Source organism: Typha angustifolia, chromosome 9, assembly GCF_048772165.1.
Source record: "Typha angustifolia cultivar Huaian chromosome 9, ASM4877216v1, whole genome shotgun sequence".
Classification (NCBI taxonomy): domain Eukaryota; kingdom Viridiplantae; phylum Streptophyta; class Magnoliopsida; order Poales; family Typhaceae; genus Typha; species Typha angustifolia.
The window spans coordinates 2,337,464-2,361,465 of record NC_133247.1 but is presented as its reverse complement, the minus strand read 5'-3'; the positions used below and the strand labels follow the sequence as shown (position 1 = coordinate 2,361,465).

At 37.0% G+C, this 24,002-nt stretch overlaps 2 protein-coding genes across 2 annotated transcripts; both read left to right on the top strand.

The window, feature by feature from the left end:
- Positions 1 to 1,113: 1,113 nt before the first annotated feature.
- Positions 1,114 to 6,765, top strand: LOC140766647 (uncharacterized). The gene is made up of 5 exons (XM_073106150.1): positions 1,114 to 1,567; positions 2,176 to 3,791; positions 5,266 to 5,424; positions 5,533 to 5,704; positions 5,777 to 6,765. Exons 1-5 carry the CDS (start codon positions 1,153 to 1,155, stop codon positions 6,598 to 6,600), a joined length of 3,186 nt encoding a protein of 1,061 aa, XP_072962251.1. The 5' UTR covers positions 1,114 to 1,152; the 3' UTR covers positions 6,601 to 6,765.
- An 11,535-nt stretch (positions 6,766 to 18,300) lies between these two features.
- On the top strand, positions 18,301 to 21,265 carry LOC140767633 (B3 domain-containing protein Os02g0683500-like). The gene is made up of 2 exons (XM_073107626.1): positions 18,301 to 18,431; positions 18,532 to 21,265. The coding sequence occupies exon 2, from the start codon at positions 18,532 to 18,534 to the stop codon at positions 19,402 to 19,404; it is 873 nt and encodes a 290-aa protein (XP_072963727.1). The 5' UTR covers positions 18,301 to 18,431; the 3' UTR covers positions 19,405 to 21,265.
- Positions 21,266 to 24,002: the final 2,737 nt, after the last annotated feature.

Here is a 24,002-nt window from a genome sequence, read left to right as displayed (position 1 = left end):
TAAAACTTTGGATTAATCAATGGAGGAAATCATAGTTTAACTCAATTTTAATTTATTCCCTTGTATTTCAATCATAAGTATTCAACCTTCATCCAGATTAAATTGCAACTCTTAGAATTTCACTGAAAACTAATAGTATTTCACTGAAAACTCTCTCCCCGTCTACAAATTAGGCTGTTACTTTTAGAGGGATAATTATATATCTTTATGTCCCAATTAATATTTAATCTAACTGTTATAAGTTTGGTCTAAATCATGGGGGGGGGGGGGGGGGGATTAAGTCCTAAAGTTTAAAGAGCTTAAAAGAAGATTGGTAAGTTAAAATTGGGGGAAATTACAAGAGGTTAAACAGTAACTCTTCCTATGTATTATGTGTTTCTGAACTCAAATAAGCCATTCAGAATAAGGTACTGAGGCCTAATGCTAAGACTTAGAGAATAAATGTGGCCTATCAAAGTTTAAACCTATGGTCTCTCAATATCATGTTAGATAACCAATTAATTGTTATTATATATCATTTCTTCTAACAGTCCTAAAATTTTGGAAAATGATTTTGATTCATAAATCAAACAAACCACCTATAATTTAGGCTTCTCTCCATGTTATAAGTAAAGCCAAGCCAAGAGTAGCATATAAATTGGAGTTGGAGGCCCATAATACTTGCAAATTGGGCCTAGAAGAAGCTTTATTGGGCTAAATAACTCTGAGCCCTTTGCAAATATTAATACTCGGGCCATATCTGCAATTAATTGTTTTTGCGAATAACTACCTACTTTTGCAATTATTTTAAAAAACATCCTCCTACTCTTTTATGGGTATATTTGCGGAAAACCACCTTTGCCTACCTATGGCTATGGTAATAATTATGCTTAGAATATTCACTTATACTTTAATGATAAAATCGAGAATTGGGTCCCATTAAATTACCAAAGGCCCTTAGATTTTATTTTATTTACCAACTTTGGCAGGCCGAGTGGAACTTACCTTCCGACCAATGGGCCCGGATTGGGGCCCAACTAGCTTTCACATCAAGAGTGGTGACACGTGGCTCCTTCTGAAGAATTAATAAGTTTCTTCAATTATAAAACTATTTCAAGCACCTTTTCGTTTCGGAATCCTTCGACTATCCCGTCACGACCTTCTCCCTCAACGATGAATCCATTATCCGGTGGTTTCCCCGGTCGCCACCGTGCACCGGCGGTGACTCCGCCCTCCTTCTCCTCCTCCTCCTCCTCCTCCTCTTTATCTCCATTAGCTCCTCCCTTTACTGTCGATCGCCCGTTCCCTCACGCCCCCACCGCCCCCTCCCTCTACGCGCCGCCGCCGCCCGATCTCGCTTCTGCGGCCATCGGATCTCGATTTATTACTACCACCCCCGACGCCCTCGATCCTTCTCCCTGTTATCCTTCTTATGATTCGAACCCTAATAGCTTCCCGAGATCCGGTAATGGCGATTTCAAAACCTTCGAGGGTTTGGTCTTCGGTGGGGAGCGATCGAGTGGTTTTGATGGGAGAAGTTCGTGGATCGATCCCTCCTCGTGCTACCGAGTCTCGCCGTTGCGCAAAGGTACTTTCTTGGTGGTTCTTGATAAGATCTTTTATTAGCTGTGTATGAGTTCTTTTAATCTAAATTTAGCATGGCGGCGTGATCTTTTTGTTGTTATATGGTTGAGGATTTATCTAAGATGATTCTTTTTTACTTTTCAAGTTATCTTTTTCAATTTTTTTTTTGTAATTATGAAGTTAGGGTTTATGGAATCGAGGTTATGTTTGTTCAATGTCGTTGCCTAGTTCTCCTTGGTGATAAAACCTAAGTTTAAAGATAGAGATTTTAAGAAAGCTAATCCCTCTTCTTGGGTGAAACCCTCAACATATCTGTATATTAAAAAGAAGATAACTTAGTTAATCCTTAGCAAGAATATCACATTAAGTACCAACTGAAAAATTCAATTGAACATGACAACTTTATTCCTAAATGGCAGCAATGTAACTACTGCAACAACAGCAATCAAACATACTAACACATAAACCAGCTTGATAATACTTTGGCATGAAAACCTTTGTCACGGAAAGAAGATTTCTCATGCAATACTATTATTTTCGTGCTCTCAATTGGTAATATATTATTAGTTGATACTTTACCGACATTTTCTGATGGTGTTCTGGCATGTGAAGATGCGCCAACCGTTCAAACTGGAAATCTCAGTTCCTTACCAAGAGCATATCATGTCGGATCAGAAAGCTATCCAGCAATTCAGAGAGGCAATTCTGGTGTTCTGGCATGTGAAGATGCGCCAACCGTTCAAACTGGAAATCTCAGTTCCTTACCAAGAACATATCATGTCGGATCAGAAAGCTATCCAGCAATTCGTAGAGGCAATTCTGATGTATTTCCTAACAGTTTTAAATCATCAGCAGTTCTGGCTCCCAATGCATTCTCAAATGAAGTATCTGATGCTGTCTCAGCAGACCCATCTTCTATGGCGGAAACTCGCAATAAGTTCTATCAAACTTCCTCTTATGATGATTACCTCACGCAGCTTGCTTTGACTCATAAACCATCTGTAGCATGTCTTCCATTGAAACAGGAATATGATCCAGTAGAAAGAACTATTTCTTCAACAGATCTTGGTACCTCAGAAACTGGATTTTCTACTATTCAGTATGTGAATCCATCTAGAATGTATTTTGATTATCTTGAGACTATGCCAACTGAGCAAAAGGAATCTGGAACTTATCAAAGTGATGACAATGTTTATGCTGACCTCTTGAATAGAATCAGAACTGGTTTCCCCAATTCTACTTTTGTAGAGGCAAGTTATATTATAGGCAATGGTTCGGCTGCTGGGAAATCTATGGAGCAGTCTCTAGAAGTTAATTGTGGGTCAAACCATATACACTTGAACTGCCCTGACTCTTTTACATCAGAATCTTATTCAGTTAAACCTCATGATCTGAAGATGATAATTTCTTCTGACTCACTTGATCAACATAACCTTGGGGTAGACTCCCCATGTTGGAAGAGAACTCCAGCTTCGCATGAATATATATTTGGTTCTGAGGGAAATGATTTTTCTAAGGTTGCAAGGGGATCAACTGGTTGTAGAGATTTGCAGCAAGACCAAAAGCATCTTCAAGCCGATGTTAAATATGCAGGAACATACTCAGAGCACATTGGAAGTTCCATTTGCCAAGAAAATCAGCATGATCATTCTTTATCTTATTATACAAAGGAACCCTCTTATGCTGTTAGTTTGCCTGGCAGAGGCCAAAAATGTGAAGATGACATAGATGTGAAGTTAATTTCTGTAGAAACTGGTAACAAGGTTAGTCATGTCGCAAACGTTCTTGTTGAACTAACTAATGAAGAGAGAAATGATCTACTTGCTGATTCTGGTCCAAAGGCTTATGAATGTATACAGTCAAACCAACAGGAAAATGTTTCCCCTGGCAACGAATCCACACTGGCAGCTGAACTTGTGTGTCCTGGTCTTAAGGAAGCAGTTCACGATAGTTCAGCTGCCCTTAATGCTTGTGCTAAATGTAACATAAACAAAGTATCTTCTTATGGAGATAAGATTCTTAGAGAAAATGCCACAGTAACTGGGTCGTCTGATCTTTCTTGCGGCAGAGATTCAGGTAATGCTCAACTGCTTATCAAGTCAATGTACAATTTATCACAAGTGCTTTTGGGCACTTGTAGCAATGATCATGAATTAAAGGAACCTGAATTTGAGCTTCTTCAGTTGGTAATAGAAAATCTTAAAGCTGTCCACGCCAAAGACAAAAAGGTAAGCAATGCAATCCTATTTACATTTATGCTCGTCTAATTTCTATTATGGATGATTGATCTGGATGGGTCAACAATTTCATTGGGTTCAAGGCAGAATTCCTGAAACTTGTGATTTACAACTGGTTCTTTATTTTTGATGAAATTATTTAATGAAGTTCTATTTTAGAAAAGAAGAACAGAATGAAGTAACTGCATAAAGAGATTAATTTGCTATCTGAAATTGTCTCACAAGATTTTTCATGCAAAATATAACATAAAATAGAGTTTTTGTTCTTTATAATAATGAGTCACTGAAGATAGATGTGCTGGTGTATGCTAGTATAATTTCCACTCGTAATCATTTTAAAATTCTATGAAGAGTGCCACATACTGCTAAATGTTTAGGCCCCTCTTTTGTTAACTGCATGTCTTTGCAGTCCATCTTGATTGGAATGTATATTATAGTATTGCTGTGTTTTGCTATGACAGACTTATCTTACATTGAAAAAATACTTTCAATTTAGTTCCAACAGTGATAGTGAGTAGTGTTCCATTACTATGACCCCCACCACATGGGGCTGCTAGTTTTTCCAAGCATTGGTTGAGCATAATGGCCTGCAACTGTGATATGTGACTTATCTACCTGAATGATTTCTTTCTTCATATTTTGTGAACTTAGCATGAAGTTCATGCAGGTGCTGTTGACAATCAACATCACTCCCAGTAAACTCCTCCCAAATGTTTTATTGTCAAAGAATAGTCTCTTTTATATTTGGAAACCAAGTTTTCCATTTCCCTTATTAGCCATTTTAATATATGTGCTGGACATCCTGGAAAGCTATATCTTTCTTAGGCACCATCTCTTCAGGTACTTCACCTTCAGACTTCAGATTATGTATTATCCCACCTTTTACCATCTTAGGTCTTTTCATTTTAAGCTCATCCAATATTTTACCTACTTTGGAGGTTGGGAGTACCATAGGTTGTTTGTTGGACAAGGTAGGATTCTAAGGATACTTTTTGGTTCCGGTGTTTGTGGAGTCTCAGTTTTGGCTGTTTAGGACATGTGACATCACTAATGTAAGCTGTGAAAAATATTGAAAATTGTAGAAAGTTGGAATAACCTAGGATAGATATTTTGTAGCACTTCGATATATTATAATGATGCTCTAAACTAATATATCTGTCAAGCTGATGGCACCTTTTCCTTTTCATTTTTACTGCTACATGGGTTATATCAATATTAATAGGTAATGTATTAAGATGTTACAAATAAGCTACAGCATGACTTTTTATTTGCAATTTTGCCTTCTGATGACTCTTTTATCTTTGAGGCATCAAATTCAGAAATATCTTGATTATGGACTTTGTCGTCATACCTTTTCCATTAAGGAGTAACTTCTTGTCACATTCATGTACTCCTAACATCCTTTAAGGAGCAAATTTGATGTTTGTTGCTCAAGTCTCTTACTACAGCTCGGCGTCCCTCTCAGGTTGAACTAAAGACTGATGAGACTGATAATATTATGAAATTGAGAAACACTAAAAGCTCTCACAAAATGGATTGCGTATGGCAAACTGCGAATGATGATAAACCCATTCACTTTATCCCCAAAAGTATTGAAACTGATATCGGGAAATGTATTGCTCAGGTAGTGCTTTACTACTGGTACCCTAGTATAGTAATTTGAGATAGTTACTGGATAAATTGTAACCTTTTGCCCCCTTGCAAATTTCTCATGCTACTTGGTCATCTGCAGGCTCTTGATAACCTTCCAGATAATAGTTATTTTGACCAGGAAGAAGAGTCTCGGACACTTTTATACAAAAATCTATGGATTGAGGCAGAGGTTGCATTATGTACAATGAAATATGAACTTCAACTTGCCCGCATGAAACTTAAAATGGAAAATCAGAAGCTTGAACAAAAAGGTGTAAATTTATGCTTGCGTTATTTTCCTTCTTTATTACTTACAGACAAGTAAAACCGACTTCCTTTTGCAGGAAATTCTTGTGGCTCATCAGATGAAGTTAAGTTTTCAGAATCGACCAGGTTAGGAAGCCTATCATCCACGAAAGCACTTGATGACCATTATGAAGAAAGAAATAAGGCCAAACAGAGCATCTGCAATGCTTCAGCTTTAGGGGCTGATGGGACTCATAGCAGTGCCGAGCAACCTAGTGGAGGAGGCGCAGACAGTACAGATGATGCAGATGATTCTGTCATGGGTAGATGCAGAGTTCTAAAGGGACATCTAGATAATATGAATTCTCTGGTTGAAAGCAACTTCAAGCAACATCATGATGTAAAGACAAATATGGCAGATGAGGTTGATTCTGCTGTTATGACCAGACTGAGGGTTCTCAAAGGACGGGTTGATAATGCTAGTTCTGAATGTTCAAATATGCATCCAGTACTTCAGCATTCTGTAGGTTTTGGAGTCCACTTGGAGACAGAAGAAACGATGGGCAGCCTTTCTTCAGCAACTGGTAGTTTTACTGGAACAAGGCACCAGGTGACAGAGCTTGCTAACTTGGATATTATGAGGCAGAACCAGCAAACAAGTGCTGATCATGAACATGAAAATGTGTGTAACTTAGTGAATAGCAGCATATCCAGTGATCCGCATTTCTCTACAAGCTATAGTGGGGATGTTGGACCATTTCCGAACTATGCATGGTTTGCAGCAGCTAGCGGATCTCCTGCATGCATAGCAGATGGTCCATCCTCACAGGGGAGGCAAATCGCTTCCAGTGATCCTACCAACTCGTCGTCAGAATGGGATTATGTGCTGAAGGAGGATGTTTTTTCGTTCAACAGCTCATGAAATGAAAGTCAAATATTCCTAGCTCTTGTTTTAGGTAATGCATTTGTGGTATAAACCTGAACGTGCCATGAAGTGATATGCAGTGATGTGAATGGCTAAGAAACTAATCATTTGTAATTATGCACATAATATTTAATTTCAAATGCTTGCACATATTAAGGATTATTTATTCCGCTGTGCTATACTTGTTTTAGTTCCTACTAACTGGGAACCTTTGGTTTCTGTTTTCTAGATTTGTTTCAACGCTATATGGCATGTTATAGTTGTCAACACAAGGTAACAATGTAAGTTCTAACTCTTAGACTCACAGTAAAGATATACAATAAATCTTTCTGTCTTGCAGCTGATGCAGTCAGTGTTGAGCCTACTGGGTTTATCCAGGTTTTGGTTCAGTAAAGCACTTTTTGACTGCACTCAGTAAGAATCCTAGCAATTTTGTTTTGCTCGTATCCTTTTGGCTTCTATTGGAATTTTAACTATCTGAAATTTCATTTAACATTGAATCCATCCATGTATTTCATAATGTCGTACTTATTGAGGAACCAATAGTGGGAATACATAGGAGAGGAACACAAGAACTTCAAAAAATTAAAAAAAAATTCTGAGATTGCGTACATCAAATGTAACTTTGCTAAACTCAAGAATATATCCCCCTTGCAGAGAAAATTTTGGATTTAATTTTTAAGAGATAATGAGATAATGATGATAAGCGACTGTTCTTGTTATTATGGTAAATCCACTGAACAGTATAAATGAGGAATTTATGAGAATAACTCCTAGATCCATAGTGGATGAGTGAAGTGAAGAAGTCCTTGTACCTTGCCTGTTTCATTCACAGGTACATGACGCAGCAACATTTATAGTTCTGAATGTGGAGCCTTTTTTTTTCAATATTTGAAAGAATTAGTGCAGCCTGTACAAGAATGTTAATTAGAAACAGTATGAATTTACGAAGTCTCTTAACTATATCCTAGCAGTAGAGGCACCCAGTTCCTCACTGAAAGACTGAATTCAACTCCCCCGATGGTTGTTTATGATTTAGTTGAACCATCTTAAATTCTCATTATCTAAAAATAAAAATTATAGAAAAAAAGGTAACTTAACTCTCTATTGTTCCCAGGTATATTCTTCTTGTAGAGCATATTTGGATCTGCCAAAATGCTCTATCTCTGAATATATCTTACCCATGGATATGCCTGCCATGCTTCCACACGAAGGTTATATAATATCAAATTCAGATAACGAACGAACTATGGTATGATACAGTTGCAATCTGCACCACTAGTAAAGAATAAAGGGAAAAGGAAGGAAGAGAAAGTTTGGTGCTGAACAGTGATGCATTGCTGCCATTAATAAATAAAGAGCGTTGGGGAAGCATTTAGGAACAGCTGGTTTATTTAAGCACTGCTTCAACATTCAGCAGTAGCAGTAGCAGTAGCAGTAGCAGCAGCAGCAGATGTTTTCCTCTTCTTCTTTCCTTTATTTTTTTTTTCCTTTGGCTAATTTACATGTTTCACCCTTCTATTATGACCAAATATTAGGTTACACATTAATATTAGAAGACATGAATTTGCCCTTTATACTATTGATAATTATTTGGCCTCTTCAGCAAATATCAGCTTTAGGCCAGCTTCAATGGTAGATGATTACTGGCAAGGTTTGGGAGGAGAATAATGAGATACAATTTATCCAAGTTATTAAATCTTGTAAAGTGAAAACACCTCTTCTAAAGAAAGGGACCCGGGCAAATTACAATTTACCTTTATGTTAATCCCCAACCTCTTCTATATCAGTATTTTTGTATAAAAAATTTAACGATTGTAACTTAATTTATACACAGATCTTAAGTGTTTGAGCTCGAAGTACAGAAAAGTGAGTTAAAATTTTGTCAAACTATGGAGAGATACATTATAATTTTAAGAGTATATCTCACACTTTTATTCTTCATAGATTATAAGTTATAATATAAAAAGGTAAAACTGTATCACCTCAAATAAAGGGCACAACCTACAAAGGCAGGTCAGCTTTCATGAAAAATCCTGGGGATGAAATGAGATAGAGTGTGGGTGAAAAATAAATTTAGTTATTCTTTAATTTTATTGGCTAAACTTCTATAAAGCATCGATCTGAGAGAAGGAAAAGTAATAGACTGACTCTCTGCAGTAAGACTTTTCATCTCTCTCTCTCTCTCTCTCTCTCTATCTCTCTCACTTCTCAGAGTGGAAGAGAGAGTTTTGTCTCCGCATTGGAGAAGGCATGAAGGCTGAAAGCGACATATCATAGGAGCCTCAACGGTTTTCTCATGCAGAGCTCTGCCCGAGCTGCCCGGATTACTAAAACGGGCAGAAGTCGGATATGCTTCCCGCTCTCTCTCTCTCTCTCTCTCTCTCTCTCTCTCTCTCTCTCTCTCTCTCTCTCTCTCTCTCTCACTCTATTTCTCACCCCTAATATACATACCATCATCCTCTTCACAATTTCTTCTTTTCATCAACTCAAGCGGTCCTCACGCTATTAACTAACTTTTTTATTAATTTCTACGGGAGATAAATTTATTTACACCACAATGCGTCCTAGCTAGTTTATATATAGGATTTCCGTGTCCCTTGCAGTGGTCCTAAGTCTATCCACTTCGTCATGGTTCATTAAGCGAGATAATAATATAATATCACCAATAATGTACATGTAGTAACGCTAATATAAAAGACAAAGCCCCCTCTCGTCCAACTAGTTAGTGACACATGCAGTGAAGCAAAAGAGAGGAGGAGAAGAGAGAGAGAGAGAGAGAGAGAGAGAGAAAGAGGGAGAGAGAGAGAGAGTTAAGAGGTAGAGGTCCCCCACTTAGCCAGCCTTTATATCTTTCAAAGGCCAACCCATCATCTCATCTCCACCTCGTTCTCGGTGTCCATTTCGAAGAAGACCAAACTCCTTAAAACTCCAAACCCCACTACCCCACACCCATCGATCCATGCATCCACCTCTCATTCTTGGATCCACTTGCCTTTGTACTCAACCTTGACATGGATCATAATGCAGTCTCATGGTGCATTCACAGAGAGAGAGAGAGAGAGAGAGAGAGAGAGAGAGAGAGAGAGAGAGAGATAGACTTTGGGGGGTCTTTACAAGTGTCACCACCCACATGGTAGTCTCTGTCTCTCTCTCTCTCTCTCTCCCCCCTCTCTGCCCCCCTCTTTCTCTCTCTGAATGGATGCAAGCCCCAGCCAATGGCATGGCCATCACAATATATATATCACTTGTGACTTAAAGGGTCCATGTACATCACTAGTTAGGGCAATCACCCACATGACTCTATTAACAGTGCATATCAAGCCAATATCCAGCTAGGCCTTGGTAGATATTTGCCTTGAAACCCAATTTGAATTAGATGTGATTTAGCTGGTCGTCCATTTCCCCTCTCTAGAATCCCTCCACCGTGCCAGCATCAAGTTAGGAGGGATGGGGGTCACTACTAAACTATGGTACCTTTGGTGCAACATGTGTACCTCTACCCGTGCTATATCCCACTTGCCATCTCACCCCCTCAATCGATCACTTGGAGCTAGCTACTCATTTTGATCCATGGAATTGGCGAATTTCGCATGCCTTATCCTGGGTTGAATCCCCCCCACCACCACTCTCTCGGTTGCAACAAGTGGGGCTTCCCCATATAAAGTTCTGTATAGGTTAATACCTCGTGTTAGAAATGAAATATAAAAGTTATGCTCATCTAATAATTTAAATTTTTAGAGTAATCGATAAATTAACTGTACGGGTATATATATATCATTTTTGCCACGCTATAATTTGGGAACACATCTCGAGAATATCTGGGAGAGGAATTCTCTTGGTATCTCGTAGATCAGACGGCTAGGGTAGGTTGATGGGCCGTTGCAGTCGGTGGCAGTGATTGCAGTGCCCTAGCTTCTTCCAATTTGTTGTCTAAGAATTAGGAGATCTGAGAAAGAAAGAAAGAAAGAAAGAAAGACGGAAGGAAAGACAGATTATATATATATATATATAGAATAATGTTATATTGTTTTTGTGGGCCTCTAGGAATAGGGTGCAGGCGAGTATTATATTTGATGGTGATTTTTTGGGAAGAAGAGAAGCTATTCAAAGAAGGAAAGAAGATCACACAATAAGTAAGTCTCCTTTGGGTTACATGGAAATGCATATCTCCTAATCTATTCTATGAATAACCCTTCGTTAATTTAAAAATGAGCCTCTCATTTACTACTTGCTGTCTTTATGCAACCCGTCTATAGTTATCTATCCAACTATATACACATATAAACTCTTAAGCATCATGATGGCAAGTCTTGGATCTATAAAAATTATGACAACCTCCAAGGTCTCAATGGACCATCTTATTGGTTTTATTATCATTTATGACTGTACTTGGTGCTTATTTATGCCATTTGAATTGGCCCTTTGTTGTTGTCTTATTCGCATAAAGTGAAACAGGTTGGATATCATCTTTATCTTGCTGAATAAGAACATGAAATGAATGCCCTAGTTCTTCTTCCTTGATTATAAACTTGTTTGGTCCCAAAAATAGAATAAGGAAACGTTGCGAAAAAGGTTGATGTACACTACTTATTACGATGAGATATTTCCTTCTTTCATGTTCTTATTCCACTTTAAAAAAACAAACGTTCTTATTTCACTTGCATTTGTAATTTTTAGAATAGAATTATCAAGTTAAGCATCAATGGGTCATTGTTTAGCCTGTTATGTCTGATTCCTCACCGTACAAAGAAATGATTATGCTCCACTGCAGCATCACTCGATCTGGATTTTTTTCAACTCTTAGTGATAATGATTGAGATTTAGTCACTCAAACTGCGACAAACTGCCATTGGAGCTAATTATGTTTCACAAGCAGGCAGATAATTATCTGTGAGGAAATAAAATTCTTAGGCATGATCTTCAATACACTTGCTTGCTATAAGTGTGAAATATTAAAGAGCAAATAAGTAATCTCAAACACAAGCAATTTTTTATGGATCAAGATCGGATCAAATCAAGCACTAAAATAATTATGGCAATACAACAACAATTTATAAATTATCCGTCAATACTCATCACTTTATCTATAATGGTGTTGCTTGCTAGAACTTGCGACTCACTTCTTTCTACGATCGATTTCCAAATTCAATAATCTTTGAGATAATTGCAACCATCTCAGTAATACTCGAGACATGGTCATCCAAAATATAAAGAATATGAGTAGATTAATAAGTAGATTCAGCACCTTCTATTGCATAGCCTCTTCAAAGCCGTGACATTTATTTTTTCAAAATTGCTCCCTAATGATGCTCCAAGGGATATCCTAAATTTAAGTTAAAATACTTTTAAATTTCTCTTCTAAATAAAGTCTGAAAAGCCCTTCAAAAGTGTCCACGGTAAAGTAGAAAATTAAAATTCGTACATGACATCAAATATAAATTAGTGCATTCGAACACTATATATCAAAAATTACTTTTCTCCATTTCTGTTCCCAAATTATTTAGAATTAAACTTCTAATACTTGTGCATTAACAATTCTTTAATTTGTGTGGTTTGAGTCATTCCAAAGTGGTTAGAACTACTTCCAAAAGCTGCCACTCTCTTTAATTCTGCCTCATCTATTATATAACTTTGCATATATTTATATAAATATCAGCCATCAACCCTTACTATAGGATAGCCTTTGCTGCAGTCTCAATGTATTCATATATGACATATGCTACATCAATAGAATCTCTAGTAATGATAACATGAATCAGGCAAGCTGGATCCTTGTTGATCATAGAATGACGTGCTTTTGAAATATTATTATAGAGACAAATAAGATGAAACATTTGTGGTGACTATAGTAAGCGTGCATGGATTACCTACTACTCATCCACTCTTCGTTCGGTCCAAGCACAGTCTTTGCAACCTTGGTGAACGGTGGAGCATCAGTAGGATGATATGGACATATGAAAGATACGTAATCTGCACCATGGATACAAGACGATCAAGTGAGAATTTCCTTTTTTATGAAGAAAATGTTTCTGCGACCACCTTTGTGAAAATGTTGGAGGAGTTGAAGAAGAGCCCTCGTTTGGCCTTTCCCTCTTTGAAGCCACCCATTCTCGGCAGAATTACTAAAACAGTAAGAATAGCAAGAAATAAACACATGAAATCCAAGTCAAGATGATCACTGTGCAACTGACATGAAACTTATTCGAAAAAAGAACCATAATTTCAAATCCACATAGTTTTTCCCAACATCAAATATCGAGAAAATCCCTAAACAACACACATGGAGAACAAACTATCCAACCACCATGAAAACCTTTGAAGATGTTGGAGATGAATGAAATTTTTAAAAAAAATCATAGATTATGCCTTGATTTGAAATGAGAAATCACAAGATTTGGAGGAGAAACACAAGGAGGAAGAGTCATAGAAGTCCGTGGAGGCAGATGAATAAGAGATGGTCTGAATTGAGGATGAGAATTTAGGGTTTGGACATATATTTAAGATTTTTGGGCTCGAGCATTCGGGTGCAAGTGGAAATGCAATCAGAGAATCTACGAAAATATTTGAAGCCCCAATATGCAATCGAAAGTATCAATTAAATCTCAAGAAATTTACATTATAAAAGTTTGAATTTTCAATAGCGAGAATCATTTACAGCAAAATATTTGACAAGTCAGTTTGAATAGTTATTTTGAATATTTTTGTTAGTACATTAAAAAATTTAGATTAATATATTATAAAGGTCCAACATATTATAAAGTCAAAAAGAATTAGATGCACAAATATATATACATATATATATCAACCTATTATAAATTAAATGAGTATAGTTCCTTGTTACTCCGCTCCGGTAAGCAATAAACTAAAATCAACCCAAATATAATTTATATTTTCAGATATTTATATATGTTTAAAATATATTACCAAGTACATCAAAACCATACCATCTATTTTTCGACTTGTATGAGATAATAAATTAATAAACACGATTGGCAGGAGTTGTTGAATTCTTAATCACATATCATGGCAGGTACGCCGCTGCTGGCTCTCGTTGTCTGCACTCAAGATTAAATCGTAATCATCAGATTAAAATTTAGCAAGTGCACACTAAAAGGTAGCCCAGCAGTGTACGATTTTAATCACCCAATTGAGAAATAATAAGACGGCAACTAAAAATTAGCAAATGCTTATCACATGCTAAAAGTAGCATATGATCATGTCTCGTTTAGCTCTCCTACTCTACTGCCTGCATTTGGTAGTCCTTTTCTTTTCTAATCCTTTTGGCGGTTTTTATGTCGGAAAAAGAGTGTGGAATTTTGATCCACTTGCAGTGATTATGATATCACGGCCAACGAAAAGAGTTCTTGTTTGATGTAAATGTATCGATGCCAATCTGGAAGAACCAATTGGGTTTTATTCTAAGGACAAAGATTGGAGTTACCAGGCCACTATTTCAAATCTCAACACAATAATGCATGCCACTCTCTCTCTCTCTCTCTCTCTCTCTCTCCAAGAAAAAGATGGTAATGGAATTGTAATTTGCAACCTAGTAAAACCTGCAAGTTTAACACCATTTGTTCTTGACTTTGTTAATATGCTTTACAACCTAACAGACACTTCTTAAGTCTATATTTGCCATTTTATTCTCCTCAATTTATGTGGGAAAAATACTCCATTTGTTTATCAATTGTCTAATAATGTAATCTTTTAAAATAATCAGTATAAAAGCAGAAGATCTTCACTTTAAATTCTGCCAAACTTATCCGAGGAAGCACAGATTTTATCCCCATTGCATATGCCAACGCCAGACCAATCAACCCACACAAAGTCTTAAGGAGTGCTTTTATTCTAACAATACTGATGTAATTTGCCTATAATTATTGGACCAACCTAATCGAGATTCTACAACAAACATGACCAAAATAAAAGTCAATAAGCACGCAGTTTGGAAACACAAAGAGGTAAACATATAATAATAATAATACAATACAATACAATACATGGTGCGAAATACAATAGGATTCCCTCGTACTTGTGTGATACACTTGTCAGGGCTAGCGTAAGCAATGCTCTTGGTTTTTAAAATCATATATATTAAAAAAGAAAACACCTCATGTGCTGGGTTTGGGTTTTTATTTTTATTTTAATTTTAATTTTAATTTTATTGTTTGCAAGGCTAAGTGTGGGAGGTGTGAGCGTGGAACAAGTTGGGAAGAAGTCAAGAATAAACAGTTGTTAGTTATTTCACTCCCCCAACCCGACCTCTATTTTCCCGCGCTAAGTTAGTCCCATATTTAATACCGCTGACGTCCCGCCACGTAGCTTCGCTCCCGGGTGGTCGTTGACTAATAATATCATCAGATTCCACGCGTTCTTTCTATTGTTGTTATTATTTTTAGTTTTCTTTTGAAATATAATATATATATTCTTTTCTAGTTTAGGTGTGGTGTGGGACGATATTTTAATCCAATAAAGGAGAAGGGATGGGGGAAGAAGGGATGTGGGATGTGGCTCAAGCAAAGCTCCATGTTCCCATTTGCAAGAGTGATGCTTTGGATAACCTTAAATATCCCTTCGGAGTTAGCTTTGGTGTAGTCGAACTTAGCTCTATTTCATATAACATATCGAGTTTAAATTGATTATAATTCATTTAAATTTATTTTTAAATCTAATTAGAGCCACTTGATAAATAAATTTAGGCTTAATTCAGATCTGAGCCTCATCAAACTCTAAACCGCTTGTAATTAATATGAGGTCAACGTAGGAAGGATACCTACAGAGTGTTATCTTTTTTTTAAAAAAAAATTATATATATATATATATATATATATATATATATATATTGCTTTCTTTTTTCTCTACTCTTGTCACACCAGGTGCCATTAAAATATTGAAATTTACATACTATAATTAGTATCATGTTAGTATCGTAGGCATTTGTTTATAATTGTTTTCAAGACTTTGTAGTCAGAAAAGGAACTGCTTATAACATTGGAAGATTAAATAATGTTGGGGATTAAGGAGTAACAGTGAACTCCCTCCACTACCTTTTTGCACCTCAAGTACGTACGAAAAATCCTAGCTGTCCATCATTAGTGGTTGAGCGTGATTAGGTTGGGATTAGACTACCCATTAGTTTCCAATTAAAAGAAGGATAGAGGAGGATTTAATTAAATATGAAGAAGGTATTACGCATGCTAATAAAGACAACTTGAGATTTTAAACGACCTTGACTTGGTCAAATGTACTTGATTTTAAGTTATATAGCTAGATTTTCTTATTAATATCATTCTAATAGACTCAAGATGTGTGTTTTGAATTGAATTATTTAGATATCTATTAGTTTAGAGCTCTGGATCTCCTTCGTTATCTTCTTAATTCACCTCCTTGTCATTCTTTATGTTGTGCTTTTTGGGTACCATGAGCTAAAAGAAGTTCCAAAAGGCAGCACATACTAGTACTAGTGGATCAATTGACAAATAATAATGGATTCAAAGGAATCTTAAGGTTGTTACTAATGTTGAGTGGAAAAGGATATAGCAAGTAGAGTTATAATAGATTGATGCCATCTTTAGGATAATTAGTTTTACAACAAGTTGAATATACTATGAGAAACCCAGAAGACAATAAAGAATTGAATTAATTAGAAAATTCAAGATAATCTATATAATATAAATGGTAAATTACAGTTTACCCAATCTAATTTGGCTCAAATTTTATTTATATTTTAAAATTAAGCACATATTCTCATGTTGTTTAACGCCGTTGATTGGGATGTATAAATACTTAATTACCCTAAAATTTACTCTGATTTGAAGCCGATAAGAATAGTCATTTATCAATTTAGTTATGAAGAGAAATATTAAAGTCAATATGGTTAAATAAAGGAGGTAAATTATAATTTAGAAAATTTGATAAAACCAATTAGATGTTTTGCTTTAATTATTATTTATAATCTATCTTATAAGTATTTATTATTTGACCCTGCATTATGAGTTTTATTTTCAAAGATATCCTAAGTTAAATTTTATTTACCACACTGATGAGGTCATTGCCGACACCGTCTTTCCCTAGTTCCTTCGTTTCTTCCCCTTCTCATTTTCAATAGATGGCAGTGGAGCTCAGAGAAAACTGAGAAAGGGAAAAGGTATAGCAATGATGCTTTAGTTATTTTATATCTGTAGTTAGTTTAATTAATATACACTGTTACATTTGATTTAAGTTGAGGTGTTTTAAAGGATTGAACTCAAAGTAAAAAAAATTGAATGATAAATATTTATGCGTTATATATATATAAATTATTTGATTATTTCATAGGGCCAGTAAAATATATTGTACTTAACTGGATGATCGAAGAAGTCTAAAAGTGAATAGAAATTTGATACCTACCTCATTTTGGGACAGATGCAGTGGTCCAATGAACGTCTTATTATTGCTGTTGGGAGATCGGAAGAATTGGTTATTTTATTCATATAATTAGGTCGTCACACCCAAAAAAAAAATTGAAAATTAAAATTAAAATCAAGTTTTGAATTTTCAACTCGAAAAAGGGAATAAAAGAGAAAATTAAAAAAAGAAATATCAAATTTCAAGGGGCCACGTATTATTATTATTAGTATTAGTATTAGTATTAGAAGCATATTAATTTGGTGATGATGGGAGACCCGAAAAGTGTAAGATGCCACAATGTATAATATTTTGACCGAATAACGAAGAAGGTTCGCTCTATTCTTCTTTACTGGGCCTTTACTTTATCCGAGAAGACCCAGTCCAAAGCTTGGAATAGAAGCAATAATTCGGATACTAAGTGGAGTTATCCTGGAATTGTTATCCAATTAATAATCCTGTACGTGGTAAGAGGAGGGTGGTGTTGGGTTATATATTAATAACTTATTATTGCAATTGGATAACTTTTTTATCCAATTCCAATAGATAAAGAATAAGGTGGGTGAGTAATACCGTGGACGGCGGATGTGGATTCCCCTTTACCAATAATTTTAGTACTATTTACGAACTCAGAGTTTGGTTTGTTAGGCATCTGATCAAACTCACATGTGTTCGTATTACTATTACATCACCACTTTATAAACCCCGCAAGTTCCACTTTCTCCCCCCCTTGAGGAATCTTTCCTTTCACCTCATTAGCTGCTCGTAGAGTCGATTAGTAATTTCATTGACTCACTTCCCGGGAGTACATACTTCCAACACCGAAAGTCAAATAACTCCAAAATCGAACTAATCATCGTATGCCAAGGGAGAGTTTTATTTTTATTTTTTTACACAGTTAAAATCATCATATGCCAGCTCACTTCACAGTAGTACGTTCACACATCAACACCCCCATTATTCAAACAGTCAAATCAATCTTAAATTAAGTTAGTTATATTATATATTAGTTTATTTTTATTTATTTATTTTTACTGTGTTAAACTTAATGTCAGTGTATATAAATAACTTATGAGGGGGGGAAAAAAGAGATGAAGAGTGAGTTTAAAACAGCGGGTTCACACGTTGTCTATAGAACAACTGGCTTATCGCCAGCCATATATATAAATCCCCATATGATGAGGAGGACAAGCTCACATGACCCCAACCAGAAAATTCATGGGCCCCGCCTCTCCTTTATAAAGCTACTCTCCCCCACTTTCCCCTCTCTCTCTCTCTCTCTCTCTCTCTCTCTCTCTCTCTCTCTCTCTCTCTTTCTTACCTTCTTCCCACTTCCCATCTCCTTTGTAGAAGCTAAAAGAATCTCTATCTATCTACCTTCTTCTTGGAAAGTTCTAGGGCAGTGCAAATCTGATAATCCATCATCTCCCAAGATAGAGGTCAATGGGAATACTCCCTTAGTCCAACTCGAATCGCCAACTCCCCTCCTCCTTCTCCTCCTCCTTTTTCTCCTCCTTATTCTTTTCCTCTTTGACTTAGATGGAGCTCACACAAGGGAGAAGTAGAGATGGCTTCTACACCCAAGAGGAAGAAGAGCAAGAAGACGGCTCCAAGAGACAAATCGCTACGATCTTCCCGCTATCATCCCTTCCTTCTTCTTCCTCCTCGTCCTCGGCTTCTTCTTCCTCCTCGGTGGTGCCCTTAACGTGGGCCGGCGTCGAGAAGGAACACATGTTCGAGAAAGTGGTAACGCCGAGCGACGTGGGGAAGCTCAACCGCCTTGTGATTCCGAAGCAATATGCGGAGAAGTTCTTCCCCTTGGACTCGTCGTCGAACGAGAAGGGTCTTCTTCTCAGCTTCGAGGACCGGAACGGGAAGCCGTGGTGCTTCCGCTACTCCTACTGGAACAGCAGCCAGAGCTACGTCATGACCAAGGGCTGGAGCCGCTTCGTGAAGGAGAAGCAGCTCGACGCCGGCGACACAGTCTCCTTCTCACGTGCCGCCGACCGCCGCCTCTTCATCGACTGGAAGCGCCGCCCTTACGTCCACGACCCACCTCGGATCCCGGGGCTCCCGCTCCCCTCCATATCCTTCGCCCGTGCCGCCTGGGGCGGCCGACTCTTCGTCCCCCCGCCGCATCAGCCACCCGCCGCCACGCTCTACGAGCACCACCAGCGCCAGTACGCGTACGATTACACTGCCCTCATGCCGCAATTCGCCGTCCCGGTGGTCTTAGACTCGATGCCGGTCGTCGATAGCCAGGCCGCGGCGAAGCGAGTTAGGCTTTTCGGAGTAGATCTCGACCGGCCGCTCCTCCAATTACCGCCGTGCGGCAGCGGGGCGGAGTCATCAGCGGCTTCGCCTTCGTCGTCGTCGGAAAAAGATCAACACTCGTTGGATCTAGACTTGTGAGAGTGCATGAGGACTTCTTATTATTACAGTTTGCTATTGAAATTGAATCTCCAATTCGAATTGTAGATATTTTGCATAGATTCATACACCCTACTACGAGCTAGCTACATATGATAACATTTGCGCCCCCTTCTTTCTAATCTGTTCTAGATTTAGCCTCTTTCTGAGTAGCTACAAAGCACTGAGACACATGCCTTAAAATGGAGGGTAGACAGATGGAGCAGTAAAAGGTCAGATCTTAACCATTTCTCATTCATTTCCTATCTCTTATTTATTGGATGCATTATTTCTTTGCCTGCTATGCCAGCACCTCGTATGCAACCTTACCCATGCATGATTGGAAGAAAAAAAAAATCCCTTTTCTTGAGGAGCTTTCTACAGTATTTTGGATTTTTATTTTTATTTTGTTGGACATATATATGTGGCCTATTAATTCCAAGAGTTCTTAATGGTGCAGCAGAGTGTAAGAGCATAAGTATATGCCAGTTGAGGATTTAAGAGATTCATGTGTTGCAAAACGTTTCCAAACTTTTAACTGTGCTGCAGTATTCATGACATGAGCTATGCTATAGGAAGAGCTTTGCTGCAGGAACTCTCTGAGCTAGCTATTCCGTAATAGGTTCTGTTTGTTTTACTCAAATACTAGGTTCACAGTACCCAAAATAGGGCAAGAATTAAAAGGAATGCAGAGAGAAATCATAACACTCATTGAATGTAAGATAATAGGACGTATTTAGCTACTCTTTGTTTGATTCTTTTTGTCACTCTTTCTTCACTTTGTTTTCTCTCTGGTCCTTGATTAATTAGATTGAGTTAGTTTTCTTTCCTTCTTAATTCCCATTCTTGAGGTAGCTTGTGTTGCAGAAGTAGATCACTTCATATAGCTAGATGTTGTGTTGACTGAGGCTTCAAGTGCATTGATATCTAAATCAGACACATTATAATATTGCATTAGTTTTGAAAAGCTCTAAAAAGATCAACAAGTTTATTAGAGGTACAGCTTGTTCAAATTTATTACAGTACCATGGTTCCGTTAACCTCCTTAATTTTGATCATGAAAGAGTAATTCAAATGCATTCCACTGCTTCTTCTTCCATGTATCAAATTTGGGTATGCAATCAGTTTGAGAATAATCAATAACGAAACCAAATATGCAATCATACAAGTTGTTCCTTTTTAATTTGTTCAAACTGTGGCCAAGAGAGAGCATTGTTAGACTGTAAATCTACTCATGAATATGGGTTAATATCTTGCATACGAAATCTGCAGTCCTAATTAAATTGCCTGCAAGTTTTGTGGAGACAAAAACATAGCACCATAAAGGATAACTACAATAATGAAAAGGAACTTTCATTGAACAGCCTTCTTTATCAGAAAATTGAATGATATAACTATAATAATTTATCTTATTTTAGTCATGAGAGTATTTATCTTCAGTTATGAACAAGGAGATCGAGACCATATACATATATATATTGTTTTCACATTTTGTTGCACTCTATGCATTTGAATCCATATAGTTAATGACATGATTGCACTATACGATTTTGTGACAATTTATAGTTGAAAACTACGATGTTTAATCTGATAACTGCTAACATCAGGTGCTTTTCAGTTGTTTTGACAGAAAGTACGTATGATATGTGAAAGTGCAAGTTGTAAGTTCAAGCATTTCTACAAAAGCATAACCTCGTATTTACCGTGTGAATCTGACGCGCATATACAAGAAAAATCATTATATAACATTTCTGTAAACATATGAGAAACAAATTACGAATTAGCAAGTATTCTGAATCTGCATTTAGCTTGTGTAGATGTGTACTTGCTACAATTATCTGACAGTTTTACATTATACTTTGAACACTTCGTGTCATCTGGTAAAGATATCATTCAGTGTGTCTCTGACCATATGTTCTGAGAGCATGTATAGTTGGTAGTTGTGTTGCCACTTGCTGTCCTTAGATCAGATATAAAGCATAGAAGAGGAACAGTAGGTAGAACTAGATGCCATTCTAGAGTAATCCCATTCTTAATCTAAGGAAGTCATCATTGAGACCATTCATCCTTTCAACAAGCTAAGGTATTAATTGATCTAAAATGGACAGGAGTAAAATTTTCCAAACTTAAGCAAATGGATAGTTTTATCTACTCCTTGTACCTCACTACTAGCATTGAAGATGATGTAATTTGAGTTTGACGATTCTTAAAGGTTGCTAAATATTGTACTAATTTCCAAATGCTGTCAAAGTTTGTTTTCAGGAAGATCTTGCCGAGTCCAAAACAGTGTCTTGTCTCCTTCCACTAATTCAACAAAGATAAAACCACAACTTCAATGTATTGACCCAATATTTCTACTTGTAGTGCTTTTAGCATCCTGGCCAGAGACAACTGCCACGTGATAATTCTTCTCGGATCCCTTCGAGACAGAGATGGACATTGTAATTCCCATGCAGGATCATTATAACTATATAGACTTACAAGTAAAAAAAAAAAAATTAAAAAAGAAAAACTGAACAAATTTCTATATCCATTGTTATCCTTGGTTCTCGTCACATACGTACGTAGACATGGAAAGAAAATGGTCTTGTGTCCTTATCAAAAAGACCCAACAGACCTAACTTGCAAAAGGCAATTGGTTTTCTAGGGCACAAGAAGACAGAGAAAGGTTGCACGCGAATGTCCTAATCGCCATGGGTGGTCCATTTTCTGGCACACAGTGTAGGTGGGGTTGCACTCTACAGTAGATACCTTACACTTTGCTTTCACCTCTCACGCCAGTGCCGCGCGCCCATCACAGGGGGAAAACGTTGCCTTCTTCTTGGACTTTTAGCGGCATTGAATTGCTCGTCTTCTAACAAATGTGATTGGATTCTACCATAGAAAAATAAGAGAAGAGAAGAGGAGAGAAAGGGAGAGATCGAATGGAGGTCTCTCCTCTTCCCTCTATCCAAATAAGGTGTAACTATTAATTCTATTAATGATAGGCATAGTTAATTTTGTAGTGATCAATTAAGGCCATATCTGTTCTAATGCATCTATCCTACAAGTTATTGTAAGAGTAGACTGGGTGACATTGGATGCACGGGATTGACATGCTAAAAAACAAGGTAAATTCCTGCAGATGGCTGCAGCGAATCTAGATCGAAACTAGCAATACTGTAAAGTAGTATATATAAATATATATATATATAATTATAAAATTTTATTATGGGGATTTTACTCTGACATAAATGGAGACAAAATGACGACGCAGCCGATCCCATAAATCCATCACGCATCAGATGAAAGGAACCCTTTCATGCATGAAGGTAGCCGTAACATGAGAGAAAAGTTTCTTTTTCTTTTTCTTTTTTTCGAAAAAAAATACTAACAAAAAAGGTAAACTTTGATAACTGGAAAGAATAATAAATGTACGTACGTACGTAGGTGGTAACACGTAGAAATTCCCCAGTGATCACCATCCATCATATGAAAAAGAGAGCACCGTTGAAGAAACGGTGAGGAGTGCGGTGGGGCCCCATCTGCAAAAGCCTGGAGGTGGGGCCCACCATGCATCCCATGCTATGACCTGCAAACGCCATTGAATGCCTCATTTAGTAGAGGACAAAACTAGAGAGGAGGGGAGCAATGGATTTTTGCTTGCACCCTATCTATGAGGAAGCCTTTCGGCTTGGCCATGCATGCATGCATGCATGCAAGTTGCAGCAGGTACCATCCCCATGCCTTTGCCTGCACAACCACCCATTGCCATACTTGCTTTCCATCTCCTCCCCCTGCTCTCTGTAATTAAGCTTTTATGATCCCATTGCCAAGTAGAAGGGCAGATAAGTGCCGCAGAGGAGCAGCAGTCGCAATTTGCATGGGTTGTAGGGCTCCATAATATGGGATCATCCTTCTTGGACTCCCCGCCCCCATATAATTGTAACTAATTAAAAGAGAATATTGATATATACTATTTTAATATTACTCAAAGCATGATCTACATTTATTACGGCCTCGTTTGCTTTTAGATTTAGAGAAAAAAAATATAAAAAACAAAATAATCTACAATACTTATATTGTACCTCAAATTTTTATTAGGGTACTCTACTTTTTTTACTTGTAATCTAAAATAATATTATAATAATTATCTTTTTATGTGATCTAAAATAATTTCCTTTTTTCCTAATTTAAAATAAGAAATATAATATATATATATATAAATATATATTATATATAAAAGCAACTTGCTAAAGATTTGGACAAGTGTGCCTGCCGCATATTAAGTGTGATAAGTCTGCATCGCATTGAATAAAATCTCATCCCTTGCGTTAAATATAAATAATATTTAGTTCTTTCCGCACATCGAAACATCGTTTTTAAAGGTCGGGACAGAAAGTAATAGCAACGAGCTGTCCCTTTTCTGGAATTAAAATACTTGAAGGTGGGTAGTTATAAAAATCCTCTCATCGACGTCCCTAGAGATATGGCGAAAGATACCGTGCTTCGTTTGGTTGAGAAATTTTGGTCCAATAAAGCATCGTTGTATGCTCATTGGGAGGCACCGACCACAATATATATATATATATATATATATATATATATATATATATATATAT